The 27746-nt window shown below is 35.9% G+C and overlaps 1 protein-coding gene and 1 pseudogene across 1 annotated transcript; both read right to left on the reverse strand.

Annotated features, from left to right (window-relative positions):
• Window positions 1-6524: 6524 nt before the first annotated feature.
• Window positions 6525-27040, reverse strand: LOC120595590 (heat shock cognate 71 kDa protein-like; the record flags this gene model as incomplete). The annotated part of the gene is made up of 3 exons (XM_039853755.1): window positions 6525-6534; window positions 13995-14003; window positions 26721-27040. Coding segments are annotated over 3 exons (339 nt in total), but the record flags the coding sequence as incomplete, so codon positions are not given.
• Window positions 27041-27499: 459 nt separating this feature from the next.
• Window positions 27500-27618, reverse strand: LOC120595883 (uncharacterized; annotated as a pseudogene).
• Window positions 27619-27746: the final 128 nt, after the last annotated feature.

The raw sequence follows: 27746 nt of genomic DNA on the forward strand, positions 1-27746 counted from the left end.
TGACTTCCTCCTGAAAATTTATACACCTCTAAAAAGATGCCTGTGTGGTTGCTACCAAGATTTGGTGACTGGCAGGGCAGCCCTATGTAATCAAAACTCCTCTATAGGATTGGTGTAAGACTGGAGGGCTGCCACCAGAAGATGCCATAACTTCATGCTTCTGTAGGGACAGGCTTCAGTTTGCTTGTGCCCCACTGGGACAATTGTTTCTTCACATGAACACACAAGTTCTGTAGAACACAAGTTCTATTATACGAAGTTTCCAAGTTTGAAACAGATCTATAGCTTAATAGACCCCAGCTAAGGGTGAGCCCTCACTGGTCTAAGCCTTTTCCATGCCAGTGTTGGTTCAAAGCACTCCAAAGGAGTGGGCTTCATGGTTCATGCAGCTTTGAGGTGTTAATTCCAAGGTTCAACTTATACCTGACTTGAAAATTCCTTCTTCTTTCTTTCCAAATTTGGGGGTGGCGGTTAAAACTGAAGTAGTTAGCTTAAGGAAGAAAAATGAGTTAAAGATCGTGTTTAGTTTTGCAGCATAGTATAATATTAATAGATAAACTGAAGAAATGTAGGTTCAGGCTCTGGCATAATTACTTGTTAATTCCATGATATGTTAGGTAGCTTAAATTTCTCAATCATCTGATTGTTTACCAGTAGACTGAAAAAAAAATTCTATCTCATGGAATTATTGTATACATGATTAATCGATATGAACCTATTTGGAAAAGTCTAAAGTTTAGCACACTTAAAAGTGTGTGGTGTTATCATCCCGAAACATCTTTCAGCAAAACACCAGAGGTTTAACTTGAATCATTCACATATCCTCTTGTCTCACCTCGAATTGGGAAAGTGGCCAGAGGAATATGTGAAAAAGGCAGAACAGAATAAATGGATTCTCACCGAAAGGATTCAGATCATATGAGCATATATACTACAGGAAATTCAGCACTTGGGTCGTGGATAAGGTAAAGTGAGGTGAAGAAAAAGAGAACGTTACCACTTGTTGATCCTTAAAAAAGAAGATTGACCAAAAGCTACACCTTGTGGCCTTTGAACTGCCCTTGGCAGAGAACTCTCAGAATCTTCTCTGGTGTGGGCATGTGAGAAATGGGGGTGTGGGGGAGATACGACAACAAACCAGCAGAGCTCTGAGATCCCTCAGGCAACAGCTTGGTGGGGTCTTCCAAATCAAAATTGCAAAGCTTTAACGGAGACGTCGGCTACTTAAGTCTGGAGTCAAATGGTAAAAATAAAAAAACAAAATTGCTCTTAAGAAAGAAATGAGGGGCGTGTGGTTTTGTTGCTGACAGGGAGAAGACAAAGAGGAGAGAAGGAAAAGACACCTGGGCAGGAGAACCGGAGGCTGCAGGTCTGGAAGTGACCAAGGGATCTGCTTATAGATCAAAACATATTTTAAGATATTTACATTGTTTGAAGTAAATCTCTCCATCCACTGAAATCATCAATAAAGTTAAATTTCTTTTAAAGTGGTTTTCCTAGTTCTGATGTATGGGAGGAGTTGTTTTTTTCATAAGCACACTTATTAATGCAGCCTAAGTGTGCATCATACATGTTTGTGGTTATTTCTACTTAATCTTTTTATTAGCGAAACTAAGCATATAATTTAGCACAGAGCTTTGCACATATTGGGAGCGTCCTAAGACAGGACAAGTGCAGCAGTCACATTGGCTGATTAGGATTGTATTTCCCAGCCCCAGACCACATGGTGGTGAAGGGATTCAATGTGACATTAAAGATTCGTCAGTAGAGAAAAGGAGTCATGAGACTGAATAATTCTCAAACTGAATAATTCAGCTGTAAAATCACTGATTCCAGTAACACCACCTCCAGAGTCTCTAAGGAACTACAAAAAAACTATTCACGGCACTTTTGTCAGAAGCAGTTCTTCCAGATCTGCTGCAACAGCTGCTTGTGGTGTTCAGCAGGGAAGCCCAGGCAGCTGTTGCACACCTTCCTTTTTATCACCTCCTACAGGAGTGCAATATGAATTAAAGGGGCGTTTGTATTGTAAAGTCCACCGAAAAGGAAACACAGCCCCCAAGCCTCGTGATACAAAAATACAGAGACTAAGAAAAACTTGGTTTTCCAAGGTAAGGGAATCTCAGTATCTTCACTAGATGTCAGGCAGAAAGGAATAAAGATAAGGAAAACATCATCTGGGAAGAAAAGTACACTCAGGAAATGAAGTATATACAGAAAATGATAGTCATATTTCTAAATGAACAAACCCTGACATTAACAAAAAGGGACGCCTTTCTTACAGTAGCCTTGGCCTGCTCCTGTTTCAGCTGCTCACTCTGCTTAAGATGGTCAGCCGTGTTGAGGGAGTCTCGCCCATGGTGTCCACGGGCAGCACAGTCACCCAGCGCCAGACCTGATGGTCCCCTGTGATGAAGGGAAACAAGGAGAACACTACAACTTCCTTCTTCAATGTACTTCCATTAAATTCCTACTTTAGAGTTTATTTTTAATATATCTATTCTATAGTACATTTATATCACTTACAAAAAAGAAAATGCATATATAAACCTATGTACATATTATATATATACACATATGTGCACATATGCATACACTGAATGCTTAAACATTTCTTGCAATTAGGAATTTATAATAAAAAATTTGAATACCATTATTCTAAGGACTTAGATTCATCAGGGATCTCTTTACAAGAATGATTCAGAAAACTCTGGGGAAAAAGTTTAATTTTATTTTGACTGTGTCTGACAGCTCAGTAGAAATTGGAAGGCAAATACTTGGGAGTTGGCCTGGGTTTTTTCTTGAGAAATTGTACAGATAGAAGATCTCTTTGCAGACACCTGCCTAGGAAAGACCCTTTTGTAACAGCTTGAGAAGAACATGGTTTCCTGGGGTTACTCAGGGGATGGAAATGGTACAGAGAAGGGATGCTGAGAGCTAGGATAGCTCTTTTCAAGTTGTAAATAAACAGTTGATATCAATGGTTTTTCCTCTGCCTTATTAAGTTGTCACCTATTTGGACACTCTCAACCCACATATGGAATTGAAACCCCGAGAATCAGCAACGTCATATTCCAAGGCTCTGTAGGATTTCTATCACTATATGTGATGGAAAGCCAGATGCAGAGTGGTCCACTGTGGGGGAAAGCATTTTCTGAATAACCAGTTCTCGGCACAAAAGCTAAATATGTCTGCAGGTAAAGCGCTGGAATGACATCGAACTTTTAGTTTTAAAATTATTCATGATCGAGACATCAAAGTCTGTTGTCATTAATAATGTATTTCTGCAAAGGATGTAAAGTAATGGGGCATTTTATTATGAACTTCGGGTCTAGGCTTAGGTCAAAACTTGAATTTTGCTTCTTTTCGGACAAAAATATTTGGGTAGAAATTTGTTAACTGCCCCCTCCTCCCAACAAAAAAAAAAAATGAAAGAAAATTCTGATGATTACAGAAATCCAGCAAATGTATTAGTGTAGGATAGTCTTAGAGTGAAACTTGATTTTTGCTCTGAGATTTGCATTCTTTAACTTGATTTCTCCTAAAGTGAAAGCCAGCAGCGACTCCAGGGTTAATTAGATCAGGCAAGACTCAGGAAAACTTGGGCTTTGTGATATTTTTATTCCTACAACTGGGAAAATCAACAGAAATTCAAAATTGTTTTTCTGTGCCATGAAATAACAAGAGATTTGAGTTTATCTACCCTGATCACCACAAAATCAAATAATCTAAAAATAGCTTGGTTGGGAGACAGATGGGGGAAATCCCCTTGGAAAGACCTTTTTACATGGGCATCTTTGGGGCTTGAATGATGGGACTGCCACTGATTTACAACCTTTTTTTACTGAGAAGAGCAGGGCCAGACCAGGATTATCAGCAAAAAGGCAAAATATTTAATCATATTCACATCCATTTGGCTTATTTTCAATTACCCTCACTGCTTGTTTTGCATTGAGTTTGGTTTGAGTGCCAGCATTCCCTAGTGACTTAGGTTAAAAGGGAAAAACAAAAACAAAACAAGAAGGTTTACAGGAGTTTAAACACGAAGTAGCTCTTTCCCAGTGCTCCAGTGATGAGTGGAGTCCAAGTGAATCAAGAATACACTCTTAACAGCCAATGAGCAGAACTCAAATTGGCCCTGAGTCATTCTATCATCATTTTATAATTACATCTCCACATACAGCAGATTTACATGTGTTAAGATTCATTTAGAAATGGCACACGAGCACCTGCAATTTGGCATTCCAGTTAGAGCCCCAGTGTATCAAACTCTTGATTAATAAACTCTGAAGTGTTGAAATGATTCTCTGTCATTAATCATATTCTCTTCTACCTCTATATTACCTGAAGTCATTAGAGGAGAAGAAAGCCTGAAGTGCAATCAGCTACCAGCATCTTAATGCAATAACTTAGACTCTTAGCTCCAAATAAGCAAAAGAAATTAAGTAAGTGGGAAATAACACTAGATGTGGTTTTCATTTTGGGGAAATTATGGGGGCAATTCTTCTTTAAAGCAAGGGGTATCTTATGAAAATCACCTTTTAATAGCATCTAAAATAATTTAGGCTGTAGACAGACTTTCACCTTCTAGAATAAGAATCTGAGGAGCTGATGACTTTGGGCAGAAGGAAGCCCCCAGTAGCAACTCAGAATTCATCCCAGGTTTTGTGTGTGTGTGTGTGTGTGTGTGTGTGTGTGGAGCTATTGAAATGGACCGTGCAAAAGCAGTAGGAAGTTCTTTTACATTATCAGTTATCTCATTCTCATTCATACACATTTAATTCACTAATCGATCAGAGCTTACCCAGAGATAATGCAGTCTCTTTGAAGTATGGATCCATGTGTCTATGTTTCATTGAGATCTAGTAGCCTCATAGTCTAAATGTTTTTAAAAAATTGCAGCAAAATCCAGGATATATCAGGTCCAGAGCCATATCAGCTGGTCGATGTTGGCTTCCTCCATATTAGGAATGCACCTATGAATTAATGTCTACGTGCAAAATTGTAAAGCATAAAAGATGTTTACAAGGCAAAAGCAAAGAAAAATCTTTTGAATCAGACAAACTGACTTACTATGAGTTTGAATCCTAACATTGAAAGATATTTTAATATTCAGACTGGAGTTGGGAAGAGATATTTATCTTGAATCAAATAACTCTTAAGTGCACTTTGTTTCTTATAATTTAAATATTAAATCTTCCTAGTGTCAAGGATTGTGAAAGAGCAACCCTATTCAATAACTTCCAAGAAGCAGCTTTAGAGGAGCTATTTCTTAAATGCTCATAGCTAAATATATCACGCAGCCTGTAATGTGCTGGATTGCTATTTCTGGTTCATATGTTGAACAATACGCTGGAATATTCTATTTTCCCCTAATGATTTTATATTATTGGGGTGACCCTGGAAGTTACTGAAGCTAACAAGGGAAAAATGCCCTGTTGGATATATACATACATACCCCCTGCCCACACTCACTCACATTAAACTCAGCACTTTAATTCAGTGGGCTTATTTGAAAAGTGAATGTCTTGGGCCAGGTGATCTCTGGATGGCCTCCCGCTCACACACTCCAGAGATCTTCATCAAATGCACGGAGATGTAAGCTGCATGAAGGCAAGGACTTTGGCTTTCCTGTCCACTAACATTTTTCAAAGAACATTTACATCCATCACTTTACTTGTTCCTCATCGCAATCCTATGAGGCAGGAATATCAGACTGGTATCTTCACTTTACAGAAGGGTAATATGAAGTCAAGAAGTTAAGTGATTTTCCAGTGGCTGAGTCAGGACCTGATCCCAAGTTTTTTTATGCAGTAATGTCTTTGGCCTACAGCCAGTGGTGTCCTGGTGAATATTTAATACTCTGATATATATCTGTATATATGTATACATATATAATATATCACATACATATTTATATCTATATTTACATGATATATAACACAAATTCGATTATATATAACCAAATTGTATATAATAGATGTTTAAGGATGATATAAAGGATGTTTAACAATTTAAAAATAATAATTCAAAAATACATTAGTCATTATTGAAAATTCCTGTAGTCAGTTGATTCCCACAGAATGCTTTTGTTGGTCTCTGCCAGATTTTTGTATTTGAAGCCACCTATAGCTGCAATTCAAACATGATTTGACAAATAGGTGTTTCCTCTTAATTTACTTGCCCTTTCCTAACAAATTTATTGTCATTCACTCTAATGTGTGATATTCTCTAAAACTATTTCTCACTGTTGTGTAAATTATGTTAGTTAAATCAAAAATTTTCAACTTCAGCAAGAAATCAATCCCTGATCTGTTGGGTTTCCTAATTTTGATGGTGTAAATACTCCATGGACAAATTCAAGCCGCTGATGTGACTTTACTTAACACAGAGTTGGGAGAGATGCACGGTGAATCATCTTTATGTAGTATTTCCACTCTGCAGATACAATAGATATAAATTAACTGAACATCATAGGTAATAGTAAATGTAGAAATTAGGGAGTAATGAATTTCAAATATTCATTATCTTTCCCTTTAATGTAAGTTTTCTTAAATGTAAGCTTTTATAATTTACATTTTAATAATGACCATGTTTAACTACCAGGTTGCAAAAATTCCTGAAATTTTAACAGTTAGCTCTTACAAACAAGGCCACCAGGACCTAAATATTTTTTTTGTTTCCTAAGTAATTCTATGTTTTCCAGGTCTTGCCGTTTTAGAGTTTGGGTAGAAAAAGTACTTTGCCTACCTTGACTTAGGTATATTCAGTCTTAGGATGCTCACTGCAGTTTTGTTTTGTGGTAGTGGTTGTTATGCAGCCAGGTAATTAGTGCAAATATGAAAATGGTGAACTCTCTGAGTTCTGTGGGTTCTATGAGCCCACAGTGAAAAATAACTTGGCTTCCTCCATCCTGTCATCATTATGGCTTGAGATGTTCTCTGATGACCATCAGGATAGACTTCCTAGCCTCTTGGCTAGCTTCCTTATTCCCTTTTCAGCCTCTGGGAATCACTGGCTGTCCTGCTTTCCGCCCTTATACCACTCTACCCGCCAGTCCTTCTGACGCATCTTTTAGAGATCTTACACATTACTTGTATCGACGTAACCTTATTAAATCTTTAATTCTATAGCCATGTAAAAGCACAAACCAAACCAACAAATATTAAAAGAAAATATTGTTTTGCCTGCATCTCAGTATTTAATTATATACATAATGAAGCTGAGGTCAATGAAAGGCTGAGCATAGAACAATATATACAAAAGCATGGCAGCTTCTCCTTTCACATGACTGCATGCCAACGTTAGACAACATAGTCTCTCCCTACAACTGGGACTTGTTCCTCATGTAGTACTCTTCCTAAACCTCTATCTTCATTCCTCTTCCCAACAAGATAAAACCAAAAAAAACAAAAATGGTGAGGTGTTTTCATGCATGTTTCCACTGAGATATTTATTCTCTGCGGTAGATAGGATTCTAAGATGCCACCCCTGTCTCCAATTCCCACTCCCTTATGTACACACCCTCTGTAATCCTCTCCCTTTGAGTGGGTGTGAAACTTGTGAAAATGATAAAATATTACTCCTATGATTAGCAGCTAATCAGGTGGCCTGAGTTAATCAAAAAGAGATTATTCTGGTTGGACCAGACCTGATCAGAGGACCCTTTAAAAGAAGGTGAAGTATCATAAAAATGTTCCCCTACTGGCATGGAAGAAAGCAAATAGCCATATAAACCTTTGTAATCACATACAGCAATGCATATTTTAGTATGATACTAACTTTTTTGAGGGGATAAAATATATTACAATATCTAACTATTATTCATCTGTGAACGGCCTATACACATTGAAGACAAAGATACTCACCTGCTACTGTTTCCTAATCTCATTGTGGTATCTCTCGATGACTCATTTGTTAGCCATTCACATTTAGAACAAGTGTGCACTAAATGTCATACCATTTCTTTAACTAAAGGACATTGGCTCCATGCCTGTAATTCTGCCCTCTTTCTCTTGCATCATCTTTTACTCCCTGTCTTCTGCATCTTTTTTATTGATGTACAAGCATATTGTCTTTCCCTCATATTAAAAACAAAAATACTATCTTGACATGGCCCCCTTCAGCTACTGCCCCTTTTCTCTTCTGTCTTTACAGTGAAACAGCTCACAAGAGTTATCTAAACTCACTGTCTGCAATTCTTCCTCTTCTATTCTCCTCTGGAACATACACCAGACTTTCATCCCCAGTGCCCTTCTTGATCTGCCCTTATCAACCTGACTATTGGCAGTACTTGACAAACTGCATTGCTCCCTTCCCCGGGAAACCTTTCTGCACTTGGCTTCCAATACACAACTCTCTCCCAGTTTTCTCCTAATACTAAATAATTACTCAGTCTCTTTTGCTGATTCCCCTTAATTTCTCTAAATTCTAAAATTAAATGTGCTCCCAGGTTTCAGATCTTGAGTTGCTTTTCCTTTCTTTCTATCTTTGTGATCCTTTCTAATCTATACTCTGATGACTCCTAAATTTTTCTCTCATAGATCTCTCCTCTGAATTGCAGACTTGCATATTCTATTACTTATAGATACCTCAATTTCAATGCCTAATAAATATCTCAAACTTAATGTGCCTAAAGCCATACTTTAGCTTTCCCCTTAAACTTAAATTTCCTATATTCTTTCTCATTTTGTCAAATAGCATCTCACTTATTATAGGTATGTAAGCCATAAAACATAGTCACTCTTGCATTCATTTTTTCTTGACATCCACATATAATCTGTCAGCAAATCCTGCAATCACTCCCTCTAATATGTATCCAGAAACTGACCTCTTATCAACACATACATCATCACCTTCCTGTTTCTACCATTCTCACCTGAATTATAACGATAGTCTTCAAAGTGATTTCTATCTTCTTAGTTCATCTACCTAAAACTTACTGTAAAAAAGACAGTAGCTAAAAAAAATTTAAGATATAATCTAGGTTATTTTACATCACAGCCTAAGATTCTCCAATATTTCTTATTTTCATCAGAATAAAAGCCAAAATAATTCAAATGACCCATATTATCATATTTGCTGGCCAATCAAAGAACAAAGCACAGTAAAGTAGTGAATAGGAAATTTAACATCCTACAGAGGCCAAAGAAACCAGTACTCATGAACACCCCATGGAGTTAATCAACTGCCAGGCACTACCTCACAGTCAAGAGTAGACTTGTACTTAACACACTGCATGCCCAGAGGCCAGCAGGCACCTTGGACCAGGATGTTGGAATAGAGATGTCCTCACATTCTCCTTGACACATTTAATACATTCTCATTGCTTAATTAATTTTTCTCTCTTAGACATAGAAGTTTGAGTGATTATTTATTTGTTTATTTATTTTTTTGTTTATTTGTTCATTTATTTATTTATTTTTGGCAGGGTGTCCATTTTCATGGTACACTAGACATAATTGAGATTATTGATATTTATTGTTTAGTGATCCTGTTTAGATTGAGGACTCTACAAATCCCAATTTGAAAAACAGAGGCTAAGAGGAAAAACCTCTGTTTCTTGGGAGTCTGTGTATTTTCAGAATGTAAGTCAGCAACATAAGTACAAGGACTGAATATCTGGGCAGCTTCTAAAAAGCACTTTAATCTCCTATTAAGAATGTATGGACAGGGAAGGGAACTCTAGACTTTTTGAGTCCCTTGAAAACATATGTTGGACATCAGAATTGGAACTTGGTATCTGGCAACAACCCTGGAAGGGCCTCTAAATTCCACTCTGAAAGGACGGAGATAGGAACCCCATGGTCCTCAAAAACGGTTTATGGACAAGGAATCAGAACCAGTAATTTTTAACACCTACATTCAGTTCATTTCTATTTTATATTCAGCTATCTCTAATACATTATCCTTTTGTCTTTTTTGGGCACGCTCTCTCAGCAATCCCCAAACCTAGGTAAATTCAATTTCCACATACTTTATTTTATCCTTAAATATTATGTCCAAACTAGATGGGTTACTTTGACCTATTCTGCTCCTCCTCCAGATTTATGACTGTGAGTGGTGCTATCATTTTCTCTCTGACTCGGTGTATCTCAGCAGCCTGCCTAACTTTTCTCCTTCATTCAGGAAAACAAATAGAATACAGATGCTTGACTCAGTGTCATGGTATTAAACTAAACCTCTCTATGAGAGACCTTTCATAGTTTCAGTTACCTGTCATTGATGATAGGACTTTAGTGGCATGAAGGTCTTGTGCTTCTGTTTTTAGTACTCCTTAGCCATTGCTGAAAATTTCAAGCTTTCAGGTGAGTATGAAAGGGAATCATTTTAAAAAGACATACAGCCACATGAGTAAATCAAAATATTTAGACCTTTCTGCTTTACAATGATGAGAGGGGCTTAGGCAGGTGCAAAGGAGAGCAATTATCTTCGCTTACAGCCTTCCTGACAGTCATGAAATTCGTTGATTCTTTTGTATGACAAGTTACAAAGGGGATAGCTGTACTGAATATTTGCTCCCTACAAAAGTACAATGATGAGTCTTGAAATGAGGCTTTGGCAGAAGCATGGTGCAGTATCTTGTGCATTAATCAAACATAGCAGTTTCATTGTTGCACCTAGCTCTCTGCTGTTCTCACAGAAACTCAAAGAGCAAGTTACCACAAAGCTACAGCAATCCTGCCAACTTGACAAAAACAGTCAATACATTTCAGCTACAAGGCAGCAAGGGACATCTTTCTCACAAGCCAGAAGCTGGGGAGCTGTTAAGACCTTCTCATTTTAGAGTCTGTGTCCAAGGAGGACCCTTGGGCCAGAGTCTTTCCTGGAGCAGTTGTGGTTTATCTTTCTGTGTGTTTATTCAAAGACAGGTGGGCTCAACTTGTGCAGCACTTGCAAAAGGACAAAATCAAATTTCACCTATGCAGCTGGTTGCAGAATCTCTTCAAACCCTTAGTCAGCTAGTTTCCCTCTTTCTTTATTTCCTCTCTCCCTCCCTACTTTTCTCCTTCCCTCCCATCCTTCCTTCCTTCCTTCCCTTTCTCCCTTCTTTTTTCCCCTTTTCTTAACTTATCTGGACTAAGGTGAATGTTAAGCAAAGCATCCAATCCAAGGGATTCCTGAATCATATCACTAAATCCTAAAGATTGAAGGAAGCTCTAGAAATTGCATAGATAACCCCAGTCCCACAAATGCTTCACAGAATGACATGTGATCCCTAACCTACTACGATGATTTAGAATTCTAAAAAGCAGGAAATACTTCCTTATGTATTAAATTTTGAAGAAAGAATGTTAGGGTTTTGTTCATACTCATCTCCCAATTCTCTCAACCTGTAATGATTTAAAAGAAGGCCCTGACCAATCTGCAGAAAAGCATCTAGTAGAGTTTCTTTCCCATAAATCTTTAACTTCTCACACGGTGACTGGAGAATTAAGTAGCCCATCAGCAGAGGTAAAATTTATGAACCTCATAGAGCTCACCTCAGGTACCAAAGAGAAGGAAAGTAATTCACTGAATAGCAAACCCAGTCTCAAAATTCTCCCTGGAGCCGAGAATCATTCTGGGTGAAAGGACATGGGCCCCCTTTGGGACCTGACCCTCGGAGATTGAGCTATTACCTAGGTAGCCTGAGTGTAAATTTGCAACACAAAACCGAGTGTCTCATTGTTTATGCAGAAAAGGGCTGCATGTTATACTGTTTATCCTAATGACCTTCATAATGAAGGGCTGTTAGTCTGCAAATGCAATGCTCTCTTTATCTAAAATATGGCAAAATTCTGGTGTGGAGCAAGAATTTCATTCTCCTTTGAAAAGCAACTGAATTTATAACATTCTTTAAAATAAATTCACAAACGAAACTAAATTTTAAATAGGCATATGTTTGCCTGGAAGCAAAATAAACCATCTGAGTTTTCCCTCATTCTGTGCCTAATTCAACTTTTGTTTGGCAATCTGCAAATCCTAGGGAGGCAACCCCCAAAGATTTTGATGGGCTAGAAAAGAAGCTCTAAGAGCAATGATCCAGTTTCTCAGCTGGCAAATATTTTCTGACTCTGGACAGCTCTCTTCCTATTCGGATCCTTCTGCTCACTGAAACAGAATCATGATGGTTTCCAATTCTTGCTTTTTGGTCCAGGGAGGTGGCAGCCACACTGTTGCTCCAGGCAGCTGCTATCTCTTGAATTTACTTGGCAAGTAGTTGCCAACACAAGGTGTTGGATAGATTTCAGAGTACCAGCCACTGCTTTATTCAATACACAGTAGACAAAGCTGATGCATGTGCAGTCTCTTTAAAAGGAGGCTTGTCAAATCATTTCCATGTGTCTTTGGTTCTTGGTAGAGAACTGATTGATTTTAAGACTATCTGTTTTTTCCTCTTTGGTTCCTTGCTGTGGGATACCTCCCTAGGGAGCTCCCCGCAGTGGAAATTCCTAGAAATATTCCAATCGCATGCATCATACTGGATAGAATTTAGGGAGTTGATAATGGCTCCTCTTTTTCCAGGAATCTCCCATCATTTATAAGTCTCATCCCCCAACACACACTTCCTCAGGAACAGTTACAGTGCTGTCTTTTATAGACAGTCACGCTCATTAAGTTCCGAGGAGGACAAGATTAAAGAAAAAATTCTATCTTAAAGAAGAATAGTCTGGAAGGTAAAATACAGACATTAAAATAATTTAAAATATTTCCCAAAGATTTATTATTACTCCAGATTTCAATTTTATAAAATATTTTTGTGTATGTGTGTGTGTATATATTTTTAAAAATTGACTGTCTTTCACTTGATATATATGTAATCATGTAGGAAACATATTACTCACCAAAATGTCTTTTAGGAACACCTAGTCATAGACTGCAGGAATGCCTTCCATCATAAACAAATAGAAAACCTGACAAAGTATTTGAAGCAAGTTTTTATACAATGACAGGCAGTGCAGAATTGTGATCCTTTAGATAAGGGACACATGGATTCTGAGTCCCATATTTATCTAGGCATTATTCCTTGGGGTATGCTTCCTGTTATGGAATGATGAAACCAAGGGTTAACTTCTCACTATGCTGAAAAGGCAGAGTTTGAAGCTTAGAGCTTCAAGTGAAGTAGCTAGAACTTTTAGGGCAGGGTGTTGAAAGAAGGATGTTACACCAGTTAGAGAGGGATGGCCAAGGACGTGGCATGAAAATTTACCACGGATGCCAGGCCAATTACTAGATGGTAATAAGCAGCAAGGGCCTGTTGAAAATCAGCTGTTGTATGCCTGAGAAGTAATAGTACTAGGTTTAGAAATGGCATTTGGTCAGTGAGAATGAATAGGCACTGTTAAATCTTTCAAGTATTTAGTAGAGACACCAGAATGGCCATGCTTAGGAATAAGAAAACTATCCTAGAGTAAGAGCCATGACTGAGGACTAAGGATAAAAATTAAGTAGACTCACCCTAATAAAGAATTAAACTAAGTGAGAAAGAACTGCTAGTAATTTTACTGCCTATTAAAAACAAATAAACAGACTTATAACCCTTTGATAGAAGGAAGCAGAATCACTATTCCTTAGAGTGTATCATTCACAATGTTTACATATAATTCAAACTTAATACACATGCAAAGAAACAGGAAAATAGCAACCCCTCAAAGCAGTTAATAGGAACAAAATACAAAATTAGCCAGATGTTGAAATTAACAACCAAGGACCATAAAAACAGCTATTATAAATGTTTTCAATGACATAAAGAAAAACATGGTCATAATGGTAACCATAGATAAAAAATGTTAGTAGAGAAAAAGGAAGTATAAACAAGTGGAAATTCTGTGTCCAAAATTAAAACAAGTAAAATGAAAAATTCCTATGTGCTCTTAACAGCAGATTGGAAAGAGTAAATTTAAAGACAGATCAATAGCAATAATCCACTCTGACATTTATAAAAGACCACATTCTACAACTAAAGAAGTCACGTTTTTAAAAAAATTTCAAATGAAACCAAGAAATATAACATATGCTGACTCACAAAATAAATTTCAAAAGTATCAAAATCTTACAGAGTATGTTTACAGAATAAAGTGACATTAATTTAGATATCAAGATCACTAAGATATTTAGAAAATGCCCCACACATTTTGACAGAAAATGATAATTTTATAATAGCCTGTGGATTAATGACAACTATAATGAGGGAAATTAGGGAATATCTGAAGCCAAATGATATTGAAAATATGATATAAAACTGTATGAAATGCAGCTAAAGCAATGTTTAAAGGGTAATTTAAAGCTTGTAGCTTAAATATCATATTAGGAATAAATAAGGTTTAAAACAAAAGATCTCATAGTAAGGTAATGGTGGTCACCTAATTCCAAATTTCTCCGCTCCTTCTCCAATAAACTAAATAAATTAACAAGAACAACAAATAACACACAAATCCACACCTTAGGCAAATGTAAAAGATGTAAAATTTAACTTAAAATTACCATATATTAAAATATAAATAAACACAAAAAAAATTTTCAGCAGAGCTCCCATTGCAAGCTTTTGTTGAGAGTAGTGGGTATAGAGAAAAAACATAATGAAAGAGAAAAGAGGATACCTGTAAAAGGGCACTGGTTGGTCAAGACAGTGACTGTAAGGAAGCAAAATACAAGTTCACAGAACTGAGAAATGGCAGTATTGGAAAAGCAATGTTACTGGGGAAGAGGAATAAAAGAAAATTGAGTCTCCCTTTGGAGAATGAGATAAATGAGAAAAATAAATAAATTAAATAGGAGATAAAGCAAGAGGGGAAATTTTAAGACCCTATAAGACCAAATAAAATCAAAATAGTTGAATATAACACCTCTCTCACCTCTCAAAGGAGCCATCCATGAATCAAACTTTATTTCGCTACACAACAGACAGGAACACTCCAAAACACTAATCCTGTTCACAGAAGCTATTAAACAAAGAAAACAAAACAAAATGTCAATCAAACAGCTGATAAAATCTTCCCTTCAAATAATCAAGAAGCAAAAGAGAACTGTAATATAATACTTCAGATTGAATTACAGATCCTCAAAGAAGCATTTCAAATGCTGTATATACATATACATATACATATACACACACACACACACATATATACAAACTTGTATCAAAAAAATTGAAATTAAAGAATTAAAGACAGAAATAAAAAACAAAAAGAAAATAAATTAGAATTCTTTAAACTCAGGAAAGAAAGAGAAGAAAAATATAAAATGAAGTTAGAAATAAAGACTAAATTATACGATGACAAAAAGAATATCTTTAAATAAAACATTTTTTCCTTTATTGTTTAATTTTTTTATTTTGGAAATAATATTAGTCTTACAAAAATGTTGCAGAACTGGAACTCATTGTAGTCTGCAACATTTCTTATATATTCTTTGCCTATTTTCCTTGTTAATATAACCATAGTAAATTATAAAAACCAGAAAAATCAATACTGATAAAATATTATTAACCGATCTGGAGACTTCATTTGAATTTTTCCGCTTGTCCCACTAATGTACATTTTCTGTCCCAAGATACATTCTAGTATCTCACACTGCATTTAGTTGTCCTGCTTCCTTACTCCTTTCAATCTGTGAATATTCCCTAGGCTTTCTCTTCCTTTCATGACTTTAACAATTTCAAAACATCTGACCAGTAATTTTATAGGATGTATTTTAATTCATGTTTATCTAATGTCTTTTAATAAAAATCAGGTCTGCATCTTTACAGAATTCCACAGAAGGTATGACATTGTATCCTTTTTAGTGAATTGTATCAAGAAGCACATGATGTTGATTTAACAAATTAATAATGATGTTAATTTTAATCATTTGTTTAAAGTAGTTTTCTTCAAGTTTCTTTACTGTAAAATTGCCATTTTTCCCCCTTTGTTATCAATGAATATCTTCTGGGAAGATAGTTTAAGACTGTGTAAATATTCCATTTCTTTTACTTTTGTCAACTAGTTTTAGCATTTTCTGAAACAATTTTTATGTTGGTGTTAGTCAAATAATATTTTATATTTCCATAATTTATTTTATATTTATTAATGAAACTTCTACAGTGAAGATCTTTGTTATCTCCCACTTGCTTATTTATTTAAATACTTATTTATATTTATATAACACATGGATTTTAATTTATTGTATAAATAATAATCTATTACTATTATTATTTGCCACGTTACTGAAATTGTTCCAGTGTTGACCATTGGGTGCTTCTTCAAGTTGGCTTCTGTGTCATTTTGCATGTCTCCATAATTTTTGAGAATTTTCTTATTTCTGGTTACCACAGTTTTTCCAACGATTTCTTATACTTGCCTTGCCTAAGCTCAGGCATCAGCGATTTTTCCAAGGGTCCCTGGTTCCCTTTCTTAAAGAAAGACATTTAGAAATCAAGCCCATTATTAGTACTGAAATGTCATTGCTCATTGGGCCTCTCAGCAGACGGATCCAGGAAATACATGCATAAAAACACACACACTCTCACATCCATTTCTATATCTACCCATGTGAATTCACATTAAAAATCACTGATACAGTTCTAGATCTGTAACTGATGTTAGAGACATCTTTTCTTTACATTCTAATTTTGTTTAGTGCTGCCAAAATTAGATAGATGGCTAGATCTACTTTTCTTTAGATTTTAGCTTTAGGAAGAGAGCCCTTCAATATCACTTTATTTATAGGCTCATCAAAAATATCAATCCACTCAGCTAGCTATTCAGATCTTTACCAGAATGAATAGAATTTTGAAGTATACACTACATTAATGTCAGCAAATTAGTGATAAGTGAGATAATTTGAAGTTTAGCACTTTCCATCATTAAGCCATCATCTTATTTGGCACCCAAAGATATCTGATTTTTATTCTTAATTCTTCTCCTCTCAAGAAAACAGAAGGGCTATTGCCTGGACATCTATGTATGGAGACTGCTCCAAAGAAGGTGGAACTAGCTGCTCATAACTGGTTACATTTCTAAGTAGCCCTTTCCTTCCCTTGTAACTGTCTTCATTTCCTCACCTCGCATTCTCTCCTCAAACAACTGCAGCCAACCTTATGCTCACATACTTAGCAAAATTAAACAAAGGCCATCTAGCTGTTATTAAGAAAATGTTTCAGTCTTCATTCCTCTTCACTTTGCTGTTTTTATCATGTTCTCCTTCGGGGCTCTTACCTATGTAGATTTTGTATAAAGTCAGTGCTGTTATGTACTGCAACCCCACTCTCCTTATTGAAATCTACCACCATCACACCTCAACTCTATAATATCCAAACAATTCTTCCTTTGAGATTTCCTGTCTTTTCAAATAGAAACCTGTTATCACAAACTTAAGAAGCACCCTTAATTACTGAAGCTCCCTTACTTTCGCGTCTACTCTGTTTCTAAGTCTCACTAATTCTATTTCTAGTTTCTCATTTATCTTCTCTTTTGCATCTGCATAACTGCCATCCAAGCCAGACCTTCATCACCTCTCCCCTGGACTGGAAACTCCTCAACGATTTCTCGATCTTTAGAGTTCCCTCTGAACTCTATCCTTCACCCTACCATCGATGAGACTTTTATACCACTTACATCTGATCATTTCACTCTTCCACTCAAATCTCTTTGGTATCTCTTTGCCTATCAGTTTATATCTACCTCTTTGGCAAGCTTCACACTATCTTTAATACCTGCTTATTTCCCGCCTAGCAGTTTAGTTATCTTAAAATCTCTCTGCTGTTTCTCTGCTGTGGATTAGTTTTCTCACTGCTCTCATTTCTTCATTATGTAACTAAATTGATTATTTTCACTATGGGCATTTTCCTCTCAGGTTTGTGTCAATCACTTGCACATCATGAACCTATATTTACAAACACATATATTTTCCTAAATATGCATATGGTGATCTTTGTATATTCTGAAAGAGATCAAAGTAAACAGAAAATTAGGGAGAAAATTTCTCCTATGAAAGAGAATAACTTATCAAAAGCAGAAACTTAATGTCTTCAGCAAACAAGGAAACAAAATAAGCAAGTGGTTCTCAGTGGTTTGATATGAGTGTCAAAGAGAGATTAGGGGAGGATATTAAAGTCTGAAAGGAGAGTCACGTTGATTTTGAAAAAGTTGATAAAATTTCTCTAATTTGTCTTTGCCACACAGAATTCACTTTACATTCTGAATAATGTTAAATGAAGTCATGAAAGAATCTTGAGAGACACTGATCTCAATCAGCATTGGCTCTGTCTCTTAGGCTTTGCAGCAAAATTCCTTCACGTCAGGTGAGATTTGTGGTTTGGCACAATCCTAGCTATCACAAGTTAATAGTATCTCCTTATTTCATGGGTATAGCATCAAGCACTCCTGAATGAGTGATTTTTTACATGTCATTTGGCTATCCCATGGTTTTGCAGTCTTTCACTTGAATATAGTTACTCAGAAAAAGTGCCTGGTTAAAATAAAATTTAAGGTAGTCTAAATAAAGATTAAAGCAAACTGCAGAGATTATGATAAAAGGTGAGGGAGGATGGGGAGTAGAGGAGAAGTACTGTGTCATATAGCCAGTCTCTGTATGTTCTTAAAGTACGTAAAAAAGCATTATACAACAGTATCTGTGGCATATAGGCAGCCTTCTCCAATATTTTAGCTGTCTGTTCTTAAAAGAGCTCCAGAGGGCATCCCTGAGAGAAAATTTTACATGTAGGATGCTTGGCATCGGCTGAAAGTCAGAATCTCACAGTTGTCCAGGCTGTGGGGGAAAAGTAGAAAATATTGAGACTGCAGTTGGGAGAGAAGAAATAACCTGGGGATTTAAGATTCTCTCAACTCTTTCCTACACACATAATTGGGCCTGGTCCAAAGAAACAGCTGCGCTGTTAAAAGAGTAAGTGCATGATGTTGTGGTGCTTTTAATTGAAGAAGGCATAATATAGGCCAGATGAGGGTCCCACCATAATTAGAAGACAATTTAATGGTCATCAGCCGCGTCCAGGAACGGTGGGAATTTGGCTGCTTGGCATTTCTCTCACTATAGTTCATAATGGATTAATTAAAATTGTATAAAGATAAAAAGATGCCCAAGATAAACATAAAGCCACATGGAATTATACTGAACAGCATTCGGAGCACTACAGCTCAGGGCTTGCTACATACACGCCAAACTGGAAGCGCTGAAATGAAGGCTGTGGGGAGCTCTCTCAACTCTGCCCTAGCCTTTTACTCAGCCTCCGTCTTGAAAGGGTGCAGCTTTACAACCAGATCACTTAGGGCTCCTACAAAAGGAGGTTGCAGAAGAAATCCTTCTCATCAATGCTCATTTCGAAAATGAGCTTTTTCTCTTTCACTACTTCCTGCCACGTCATTTCCTGGATTGGATCCGTCTCTGAAATAGCTGAGTTTTCCATGTTGCCCACCCTCAGAAGGAAATTTGAGGTAAGAGGACACTTATACTGATGCCAAAAGGGTTGTACTGGAATTTAATCCATTTATAGCAGGCTGGAAGAATATGAATTCCAAAGTGCAGAGGTTTAGGCTCATCTCCTTAGAAAATGTAGAAGTTGAATCATATCACTGATTTTTTTTTTGAAGGATTTATATTAGATTGGCTTCCTATTATGACAGATAGGTACTATTTTATTTGTTTATTTGTTTACTTGAGGCTTGGGTAGATGGACAAAACAAACAAAATGGAAGATGAATGATTTTCATCAATTCTTATTTGAAAAGAAGCTAGAAGGACCAACATGACTCAGATCTATGTATCAGGTAATAGCTCACACAAGCAATACGATAAGGTACCAGGAAACTTTTCTATATTTTCTGGATATATGTTTTTGTTTTTGTTTTTGTTTTTGTTTTCAGTAATAATATCTGGGATAAAATTGAAGTTCACTTTGAAGATTTTAAGCAGTGAGTCAGTATTTACTTCTTCAAATTTTGTGTGTGCTAATTTAAAACAAGGGTCCTGTTTCCTCAACAAGGAAACAGGAATGAAATATATACAGAGACACTGCATACTTTTAAAACCCAAGAACTTCTAGGAGTTGATATTCAAACTATATCCTAAGTCATGCTACAGGCTTTAAGAAACCAGAGGCACCATGCATATTCTAGTTTAGAATATTCCTAGGGTAAGGGAGGAAAGATGGGGCATCTAGGACAGTAGGAGGGGTAGAAAAGAGATGATAGGAAGGCATAAAAAACACATTTTAACTATTTCTAATTTTTTACCTTGACTCTAGAAAGTGCAGTGAAGATCTCTCCTTCTCTGAGTTTTCAGACAGAGACAATTTTTGAAAACAGGTTTTGTGAGGCATGTGACTGTTACACAGAGGGACTTGAAGATTCTATATCTAGGAAGTCATGCATAGCCTACTGCCCAGCTCCTACTCTGAGCTCTTAATGCTTCATCTCAGACTCTCAAACACACGCACAGTCCTTAATATGCAGAAATGGACGATGACTCCCTTTAAAACTGCTTGACATATTGTGTTTGTAGAGGTGGAAAGAACAGTTAAATAAAACATGCAAGCTACGTAATCCTTAAAATTCCTCTCTCTTCCTCCCTCTCAAGGTGCTCTGTGTGTTGTATAGTGACTACTTTCCATAGAACATAACTAGGCTGTCCTTTTTGGTGTTTTTATTCCACAGTACCCCTAGGCACTAGTCCATCTTTTGGAAGAATAACTTAATGAAGCCTCAGGAAGTCATTTAATTGAAGCAGAGGAAAAGAGTGAGATGGGTGCAAGGCTGAAAAGCAGTAGGAGGGGCAGGGAGCTCATAGAGGCAGTGAAAGACAAATAAACTGGCTCATTTATAAGATGTAATGAGAAAGAAAAATCTCTAGACTGTAAGGGGAGCAAAGATGATGCAAGAAAGTAAGGAAGAAGCATTATGAACACTCAGTACAGAAGGTTCCCCAACTGGCTTTGTACTTCTCATCCAAGGCATCTGTTCCTCTTTCCTTCCCAAAAAACCCCACCATAATTTATTATGTGTGATTTTCCTTATTCCAAGAAAAGAGGCATTAGTAATCACTCTCAGATCTATGCTAGAGAGTAGTTTTTTTGTTTTTTGTTTTTTTTAAAGAAAGCCATAAACTCAGTCTAATGAGACCAGAATCTCAGTAATTGCTACCATTGTGTTCTATGCAAATGTTGCCTGCTGGATTAATCTATCTGGTTTGTGGTACAGCAATAATGTTTATTCAAGCATTCGTTCATGTGATAGTAATTTATGAGCACCTACTGTGTGTATAAGACATCATTCTTACCCTTGAGGATCTCACAATCTGTTGTGAAAAGTAAAAATGTGGGTAACTATAATAAAAAAGGATAGCAATTGTTACACTGAACTACATGCACAAAGCGTTCTAGACATAAAGGAGGAACCATATTCATTAGTTCTGTTTGGAAGCAGGGAGAAGATTATAAAATCCATCTCGCAAGAGGCGACTCATGAGCTGAGTTTCAAAGGACACAGACAATTTTGCTAGGTAGAAAAAAAAGGTATTCCTTGGGATAGAAATAGCATAAGCAATGATATATTTTTGAGAGAAATGAGTGGATTGGTGTGACTAAACATAAGATATGATGTAAAAAGGGTTGGGAGTTGTTATAAAATGTGGCTTGTATGGTAAATGGAGCCAAGATAGTAAATCAACCCATGGTTAAACAATCTGAACTATATCTTTTAGCGATGGGCCATCAGTGAAGGGGTGGGAGCAGGAGAAACATCATCAGAACTTTGTGTTAGAATATTCACTGGGACCTGGTAAAGGATAGTGAAGATGTTACTGGAAGCAAGGACAGTTTAAGCAGCTATGGTGTCCTAAAATAGAGGCTGAACACAGATACAGGAAAGATGGCAGTGAGGCAGTTTGAATATATCCCCAAAACTGTGTCTAATTCAACTTGGAATTCTGAAGTCCTGTTGGAATACTCTGAGTCAAGGTGAAGAAATATATAACAACATGGGAGAACACAAAGAAGTGTCTAATAAAAGAGAGGAGAAACACGTGTCTCTCAGGTAAAAGATCTCATCCTGTGAAAAAGATGGCCCACCTTCCCTGGAAATATGCAAATTTAAGACTGGGCTCTTGACTCAGAATATATAGGTTGGAAATCATTTCCATGATTTTTGAAGTGGGCAACTTGGAGAAGTTACGTAATCTTTCTGTGCTTTGCATTGCTCATCTGTAAAGTGAGAATCACCCAATACCTCTCATAAAATGTGAGACTGATGTGAGGATTAAGTTAAATAATGCATATAAAATGCTGAGAAGAGAGCCTGGAACATCTTAAAGGCTCAAAAAGAATCGGTTGTTAGAAGCAAGGGTAGACATTATCAATCTTAAAGATAGTTTGATAGGAATCCTCTTTATCTCAAAACATTGAGATAATCTGTTTTGCTTGTTTTTGCTTGTTTTGTTTTGTTTTAATGGACATGAAATTCCAAGAGGAGCGATTAAACATTGAAGCAGCACGTTTTTAAAAAGAAAGCCTTTTTCGTTGTTGTTGCTATATTGAAAAAGTGTATTCAGTCAATGAGCGGGGAGGAGATCAATACCCTGAGAAAATTGTGCAGTGGGCATCATCTCCATTTCCTGACTTTGACACTCCCATGAGGACTTGGAGATTCTTGACACTCAGGCAAACACAAATCACATCAGTGAAAAAAAGCAATGCCTATTAGAGCAGACAGCATTATCTCAAATTATAGAGAAGCAAGGAAAAAGGCAAAGCTAAAGAAGAGAAGGTAAGGAAGGAGAAAGTCTTTGTTAAAACTAATCAGCAGAAAGATCTTGGGAGAAACGAAAAAGAAATTAACATGAGAGCAGAATCTTGATGTACAACTACGGCTTCAAAAATAGGATGCAATTAAGTGCTTCTAACAAGGCTCCAGTAGTCTGATGGTAAGTGTAAAAAGACCAGCTTAATGAAATGTCATGGGGACACTGCTTATAAGAATCATATGCCCTGGATGCCAAATGGAGCTTTACCTGCTGGAGAAACAGTTATAGAGGGAAAGAACAAAAGCTTGCCAGCTGTTAGGAAATAGAACAGAATGAGGCTCAGGACCCTAGGGGAAGGTGGAAAATTAACAGAGCCTGTGTCTTGTTATGTTTTCCCTACCACTGCGCTTTTCTCTTCTGGATTTAAAACTGTACGTTGCTCACAAAATGGGGGCTCTGTTAGAGAAGTAGGATTGGGGTCAGGTTGACAATAAGATTATATAGAGCCAGGGATGAAGCGTAGCTTGCGAGTCTTTACAATAACTACTCTTATCTTTTGCTTTATTATTTCTCTTGAATTCACAATTTTTACTCCCTGGAAGCCAGTTAACTTTTGTTCATTCAGGTCTCTTCTCGAAATCATGTCAGAGAGGTCTTCTCTGAACATTTTATCTAAAATCAACCTCATTCAACCCCCCAGGAGCTCTCTAGCCCATTATACTACTTCATTTTCTTCATAGTATTTATCAGTTTATACAATATTATTTGTTTATTGATTATTTACTGATATATTATTTGTCCTGCCCTGTATTATACAAGCTCCATGAGACCAAAAAACATGAATCTCTATTCTGCACATCACTGTATCCCCAGTCACTAGTGCAGTACCTACAATATATTCAGAGCTCAAGAGATATGTGTAGAACAAATTTTTTTGACCTATAAATGTAAATTAGTTTTAATGCTGCCAAGCACTCTTACTTTATGTCCTACTCTCAGAGATTATTTATTACATTCCTTCTCCACTCTCTTCAACATTCCTACCTACCTTCACGTTTTGTTTCCTTAAACTTCTTTCTCTCTTTTCTCGATGACCTGTTTTAAGTCTAAACTTTTTACCTTTACCTGTTCAAAAATCTTTCTGTAATCCTTTCATTTTCCTGCTCTATCCATTTTTCCTTCTTTACCTCATCATTACCACAAATATATAAATGTGCTAGTTTACTCCCAGCTTTAAAAACAAACAAAACCAAACCCCACCAGCTGCCACCCAATTCTTTCACTTGTCTTTACAGAAGAAAAAAAGTTTTCTCTACTCATTGTTTTTACTTTATGTCCCATTTCCCTGGAAGTGGGTTTAATCTTTACTCCTTTAATAAAACACATTATCAAGGTCACCAGTAGTCTTCATATTTCAGAGTCCAGTGGACTCTCCTTAGTTCCTTCCCTTCCTATACCTCTCAGCAGCATCTGGCAGTTGATAAGAACCTCCTTTAAAAAAAAGAAATCAAATATATTAAGATATAATTTGTACACTATAAATGCATCTTATTTAAATGTGCAGTTTGATGAATTTTATAAATGGATACATCCACATATGTAATCTGTACAACCACCAACACAATCAAGATATAGACATACTAAAATGTTCCCTGTACCCCATCTCAGTTAATTTTGTCCTACTCTCAGCTTTAGGCAATTATTTATCTGTTTTCTCTCACTATATATTAAAATAGTCTTTTATAGCTTTTCATATAAATGGAATCATACAGTATGTACTTTTTTGCATCTACTTGTGTTCATTCTGTATAACAGTTTTTAAAGATTCATTTATTTTTGTCTGTGTTAATAGTTCGTTCTTTAAGTTATTCCCAAATAGCATTTTTTTTTTTTGGTTTGGATATATCTTTTTAAAAAATATTCTTCTACTGGTGGACATTAGGATTGTGTCCATTTTGGGGACTATTGTGAATGAATAGAATGCCCATTTATACCTATAAGGTCAAGTTTTCATGTGGACACTTTTCATATGGACAGCTGTCCTCATTTCTACAGAGGAATTGAATTCTGAGTTAAACCAACCTAATATTCCTGAAAGAAACTTCCCTTGGTCATTATGTACTTTTTATTACTAGTTTCATTTTGTTAATATCATGTTAAGAATTTTTTAAGCTATATTCATGAAGGATGTTTGTCAATGGTATCATTTTATGTGTTTTGCGTATCAAGATAATATTAGCCTCATGAAGTGAGCTGAGAAGTATTTCTGCCTTTTTTATTTGTTTTATAATAGGCATTATTTATTCCTTAGATATTTGGTAGGGTTAGATAATTAAATAATCTCAACCTAGAGTTTTATCATTTTAACTATAAAATCTATTAATTTAATAGATATATGACTCAGATTCTTTAAATTAATATTTCTTTTGAGTGAGTTTTGGTTGTTTCTGTCTTTTAAGAATGTGCCTATTTCATCCGAGTGGTCAAATTTATTTTCATCAAGCTATTTTTAATATTCAAAAACTTTTATAATTCTTTTAATATCTTTAGTGTTTGTTGCAATTTTTTCTCTCAAATTCCTGATAATGACAATTTGTGATTTTTCTGTTTTTCTTTCATTTTTTTTCTTGACCTGTCTAAGTAAAAGTTTATTAATGTTGTTGATTATTTTCAGAAAATCAGCTTTTGGTTTAATTGATTTTTCTCTACTGCTTTTCTAGTCTATATTTTATTTATTTCAGTTCCTTATTTTATTTTTTTTCTTCTGCTATGTTTGGTTTTAATTTACTCTTTTCCAAACTTATTATGATGGAGGACCAGTCATTGATTTGAGTTGGGTTATTTCGTTCTAAGAAAAGTGTCTAATACTCGAAACTTTCATCTAAAAGCTGCTTTAGTTGCTTTTCACCAGTGTTAAGCAATATTGTAATTTTATTTTAATTTAATTGAAAATATATTTTCAAATTTTCAAATTTCTTTATGATTTTTCTCTGACCTATAGATTTTAAAATGTTTTATTAAGTTCTAAATATTAATTTTTACAGTTGACACTTTTTAAATAGCTTTATTGTTATAGAATACCATTCATCCTCTCATTTTAAGTCTACTAATTGTGTACTAATTTTAAACATACAGTGATTTTTGTTTTCTTTTTTTTTTTTGGTAAAGTTATAGAGTTGTGCTACCATCACTGCAACCCAATTTTTTAACATATCCTTACCTTAAGAAGATCCTTTATGTCCCTTTTGTAAAATTATGGTTAAAAAGAAAACATATAACATAAGATCTACATAACAATTTTCAGTGTATAGTACACTAGTGTTAACTCTAAGCATATGCAAACATGTTGTACAGCACATCTTGCATTTTGTGTTACTGAAACTCTTTACTTGCTACACAGCAACTCCCTATTTCCCTTTACCCCTAGCCCCTGACAACTACTATCTGCTTCTATGAGTTTTACAGCTGAGGATACTTCATGTAAATGGAATCAAGCAATAGCTATCTTTCTATAACTTGCTTATTTCACTTAGTATAATGTCCTCAGGATTCATCCATGTGTAGCATATGCCAGAATTTCCTTCTTTTTAAAAGTGTAATAATATACCACTGTTGTATATGCCATATTTTCTTTATCTATTCATTTGTCAATAGACATTTTAATTGTTTCTACTTAGTGGTTACTAGGAATAATGCTGTAATGAACATAGACCTGAAATATATCTCTCTTTGTGATCCTGTTTTTGATTCTTTTAGATAATACCAAAAAGTAGAATTGGTAGATAACTCTATTTTTAATGTTTTTGAGGAACATCCATACTATTTTCCACAGTGGCTGCATCATTTTACATTCCCATCGATAGTGCATAGGAGTTATAATTTTTCCACATCCTCACCAACATTTATATTTACTGTCTCTGCTTTTCTTATCGCAGCGTATGTATATTTGTAAAACACACACACAAAAAAAAATGATGGGGTTGCATACTTTTTCCAGCTCTTTCCACTGTTCAAATTCTTCCTTCTCTGCAATCTGGTTCTTATCAAGCCAGTTGATGATTTCATTACACTTGTCAAGAATGTTCTGTTTGTCCTCATCATTGATCTTGCCTTGAAGTTTTTCATCTTTAACAGTTGCTTTCATGTTGAATGCATAAGATTCAAGTGAGTTCTTCAAAGACACCTCATCCCGCTGTTTCTCATCTTCAGCCTTGTATTTCTCAGCTTCTTGGACCATGCGCTCGATGTCTTCCTTGCTGAGATGACCCTTGTCATTAGTGATGGTAATCTTGTTCTCTTTTCCAGTGCTCTTATCCACGCAGAGACATTAATATTTTTTTACCTTTTTGAGCATTAGGAACATGCTGCTAATTTCATCACATTCATCATTTCTGAGTCTGTGTCTACAGACTGCTTCTTCTCTGGGTTATTCATATGATGTATTCCATGTTGTTGTTGTTATTGTTTACTAGTCAAGTAGTTAAGGACTAGAAGATTTAATTTTTCTGAGGTTTTATTTTAATCTTTTTTTCAAGAAAGATCTAGAGTACCTTTATTGAAGGACTAATTTAATCTCATTTCTTCATCTTGCACTTCTGTTTTGTCTACTGAATGCTTATCCATAGACAACAAGACTTAAAAGTCAGCAAGACTTTTCCATTTTATCTGAAGGAAAATCAAATGATTCCTTGCTCTGTGTAAGCACTGGAAATTTTTCTTCTTATAGCTCTGTGGTTATTAGTCTTTTGTCAGTAGTTTTTTTTTGTTTGTTTTATTTTGTTTTAAATGCCTACAACACCTCGTTTTCCAGGGTGGTCTCCCCTTCCAAGTACTAACCAGGCCCAACCTTGCTTAGCTTCCGAGACAGATGAGATCAGGCATGTTCAAGGTGGCATGGCTGTAGATTTCTCAGTAGTTTTATTTCTTCTTGACCAGCATAGTGATGCTTTACTCACATACAGATTGGTAGTCAAGAACTTTATGTAGACTTATGAACTCTTACTCAGTTTAATTCTCTCCTCTCTGGAAGTCAT

The sequence above is a fragment of the Pteropus medius genome, unplaced genomic scaffold (genome assembly GCF_902729225.1).
Source record: "Pteropus medius unplaced genomic scaffold, Ma_sr-lr_union100, whole genome shotgun sequence".
Classification (NCBI taxonomy): Eukaryota; Metazoa; Chordata; class Mammalia; order Chiroptera; family Pteropodidae; genus Pteropus; species Pteropus medius.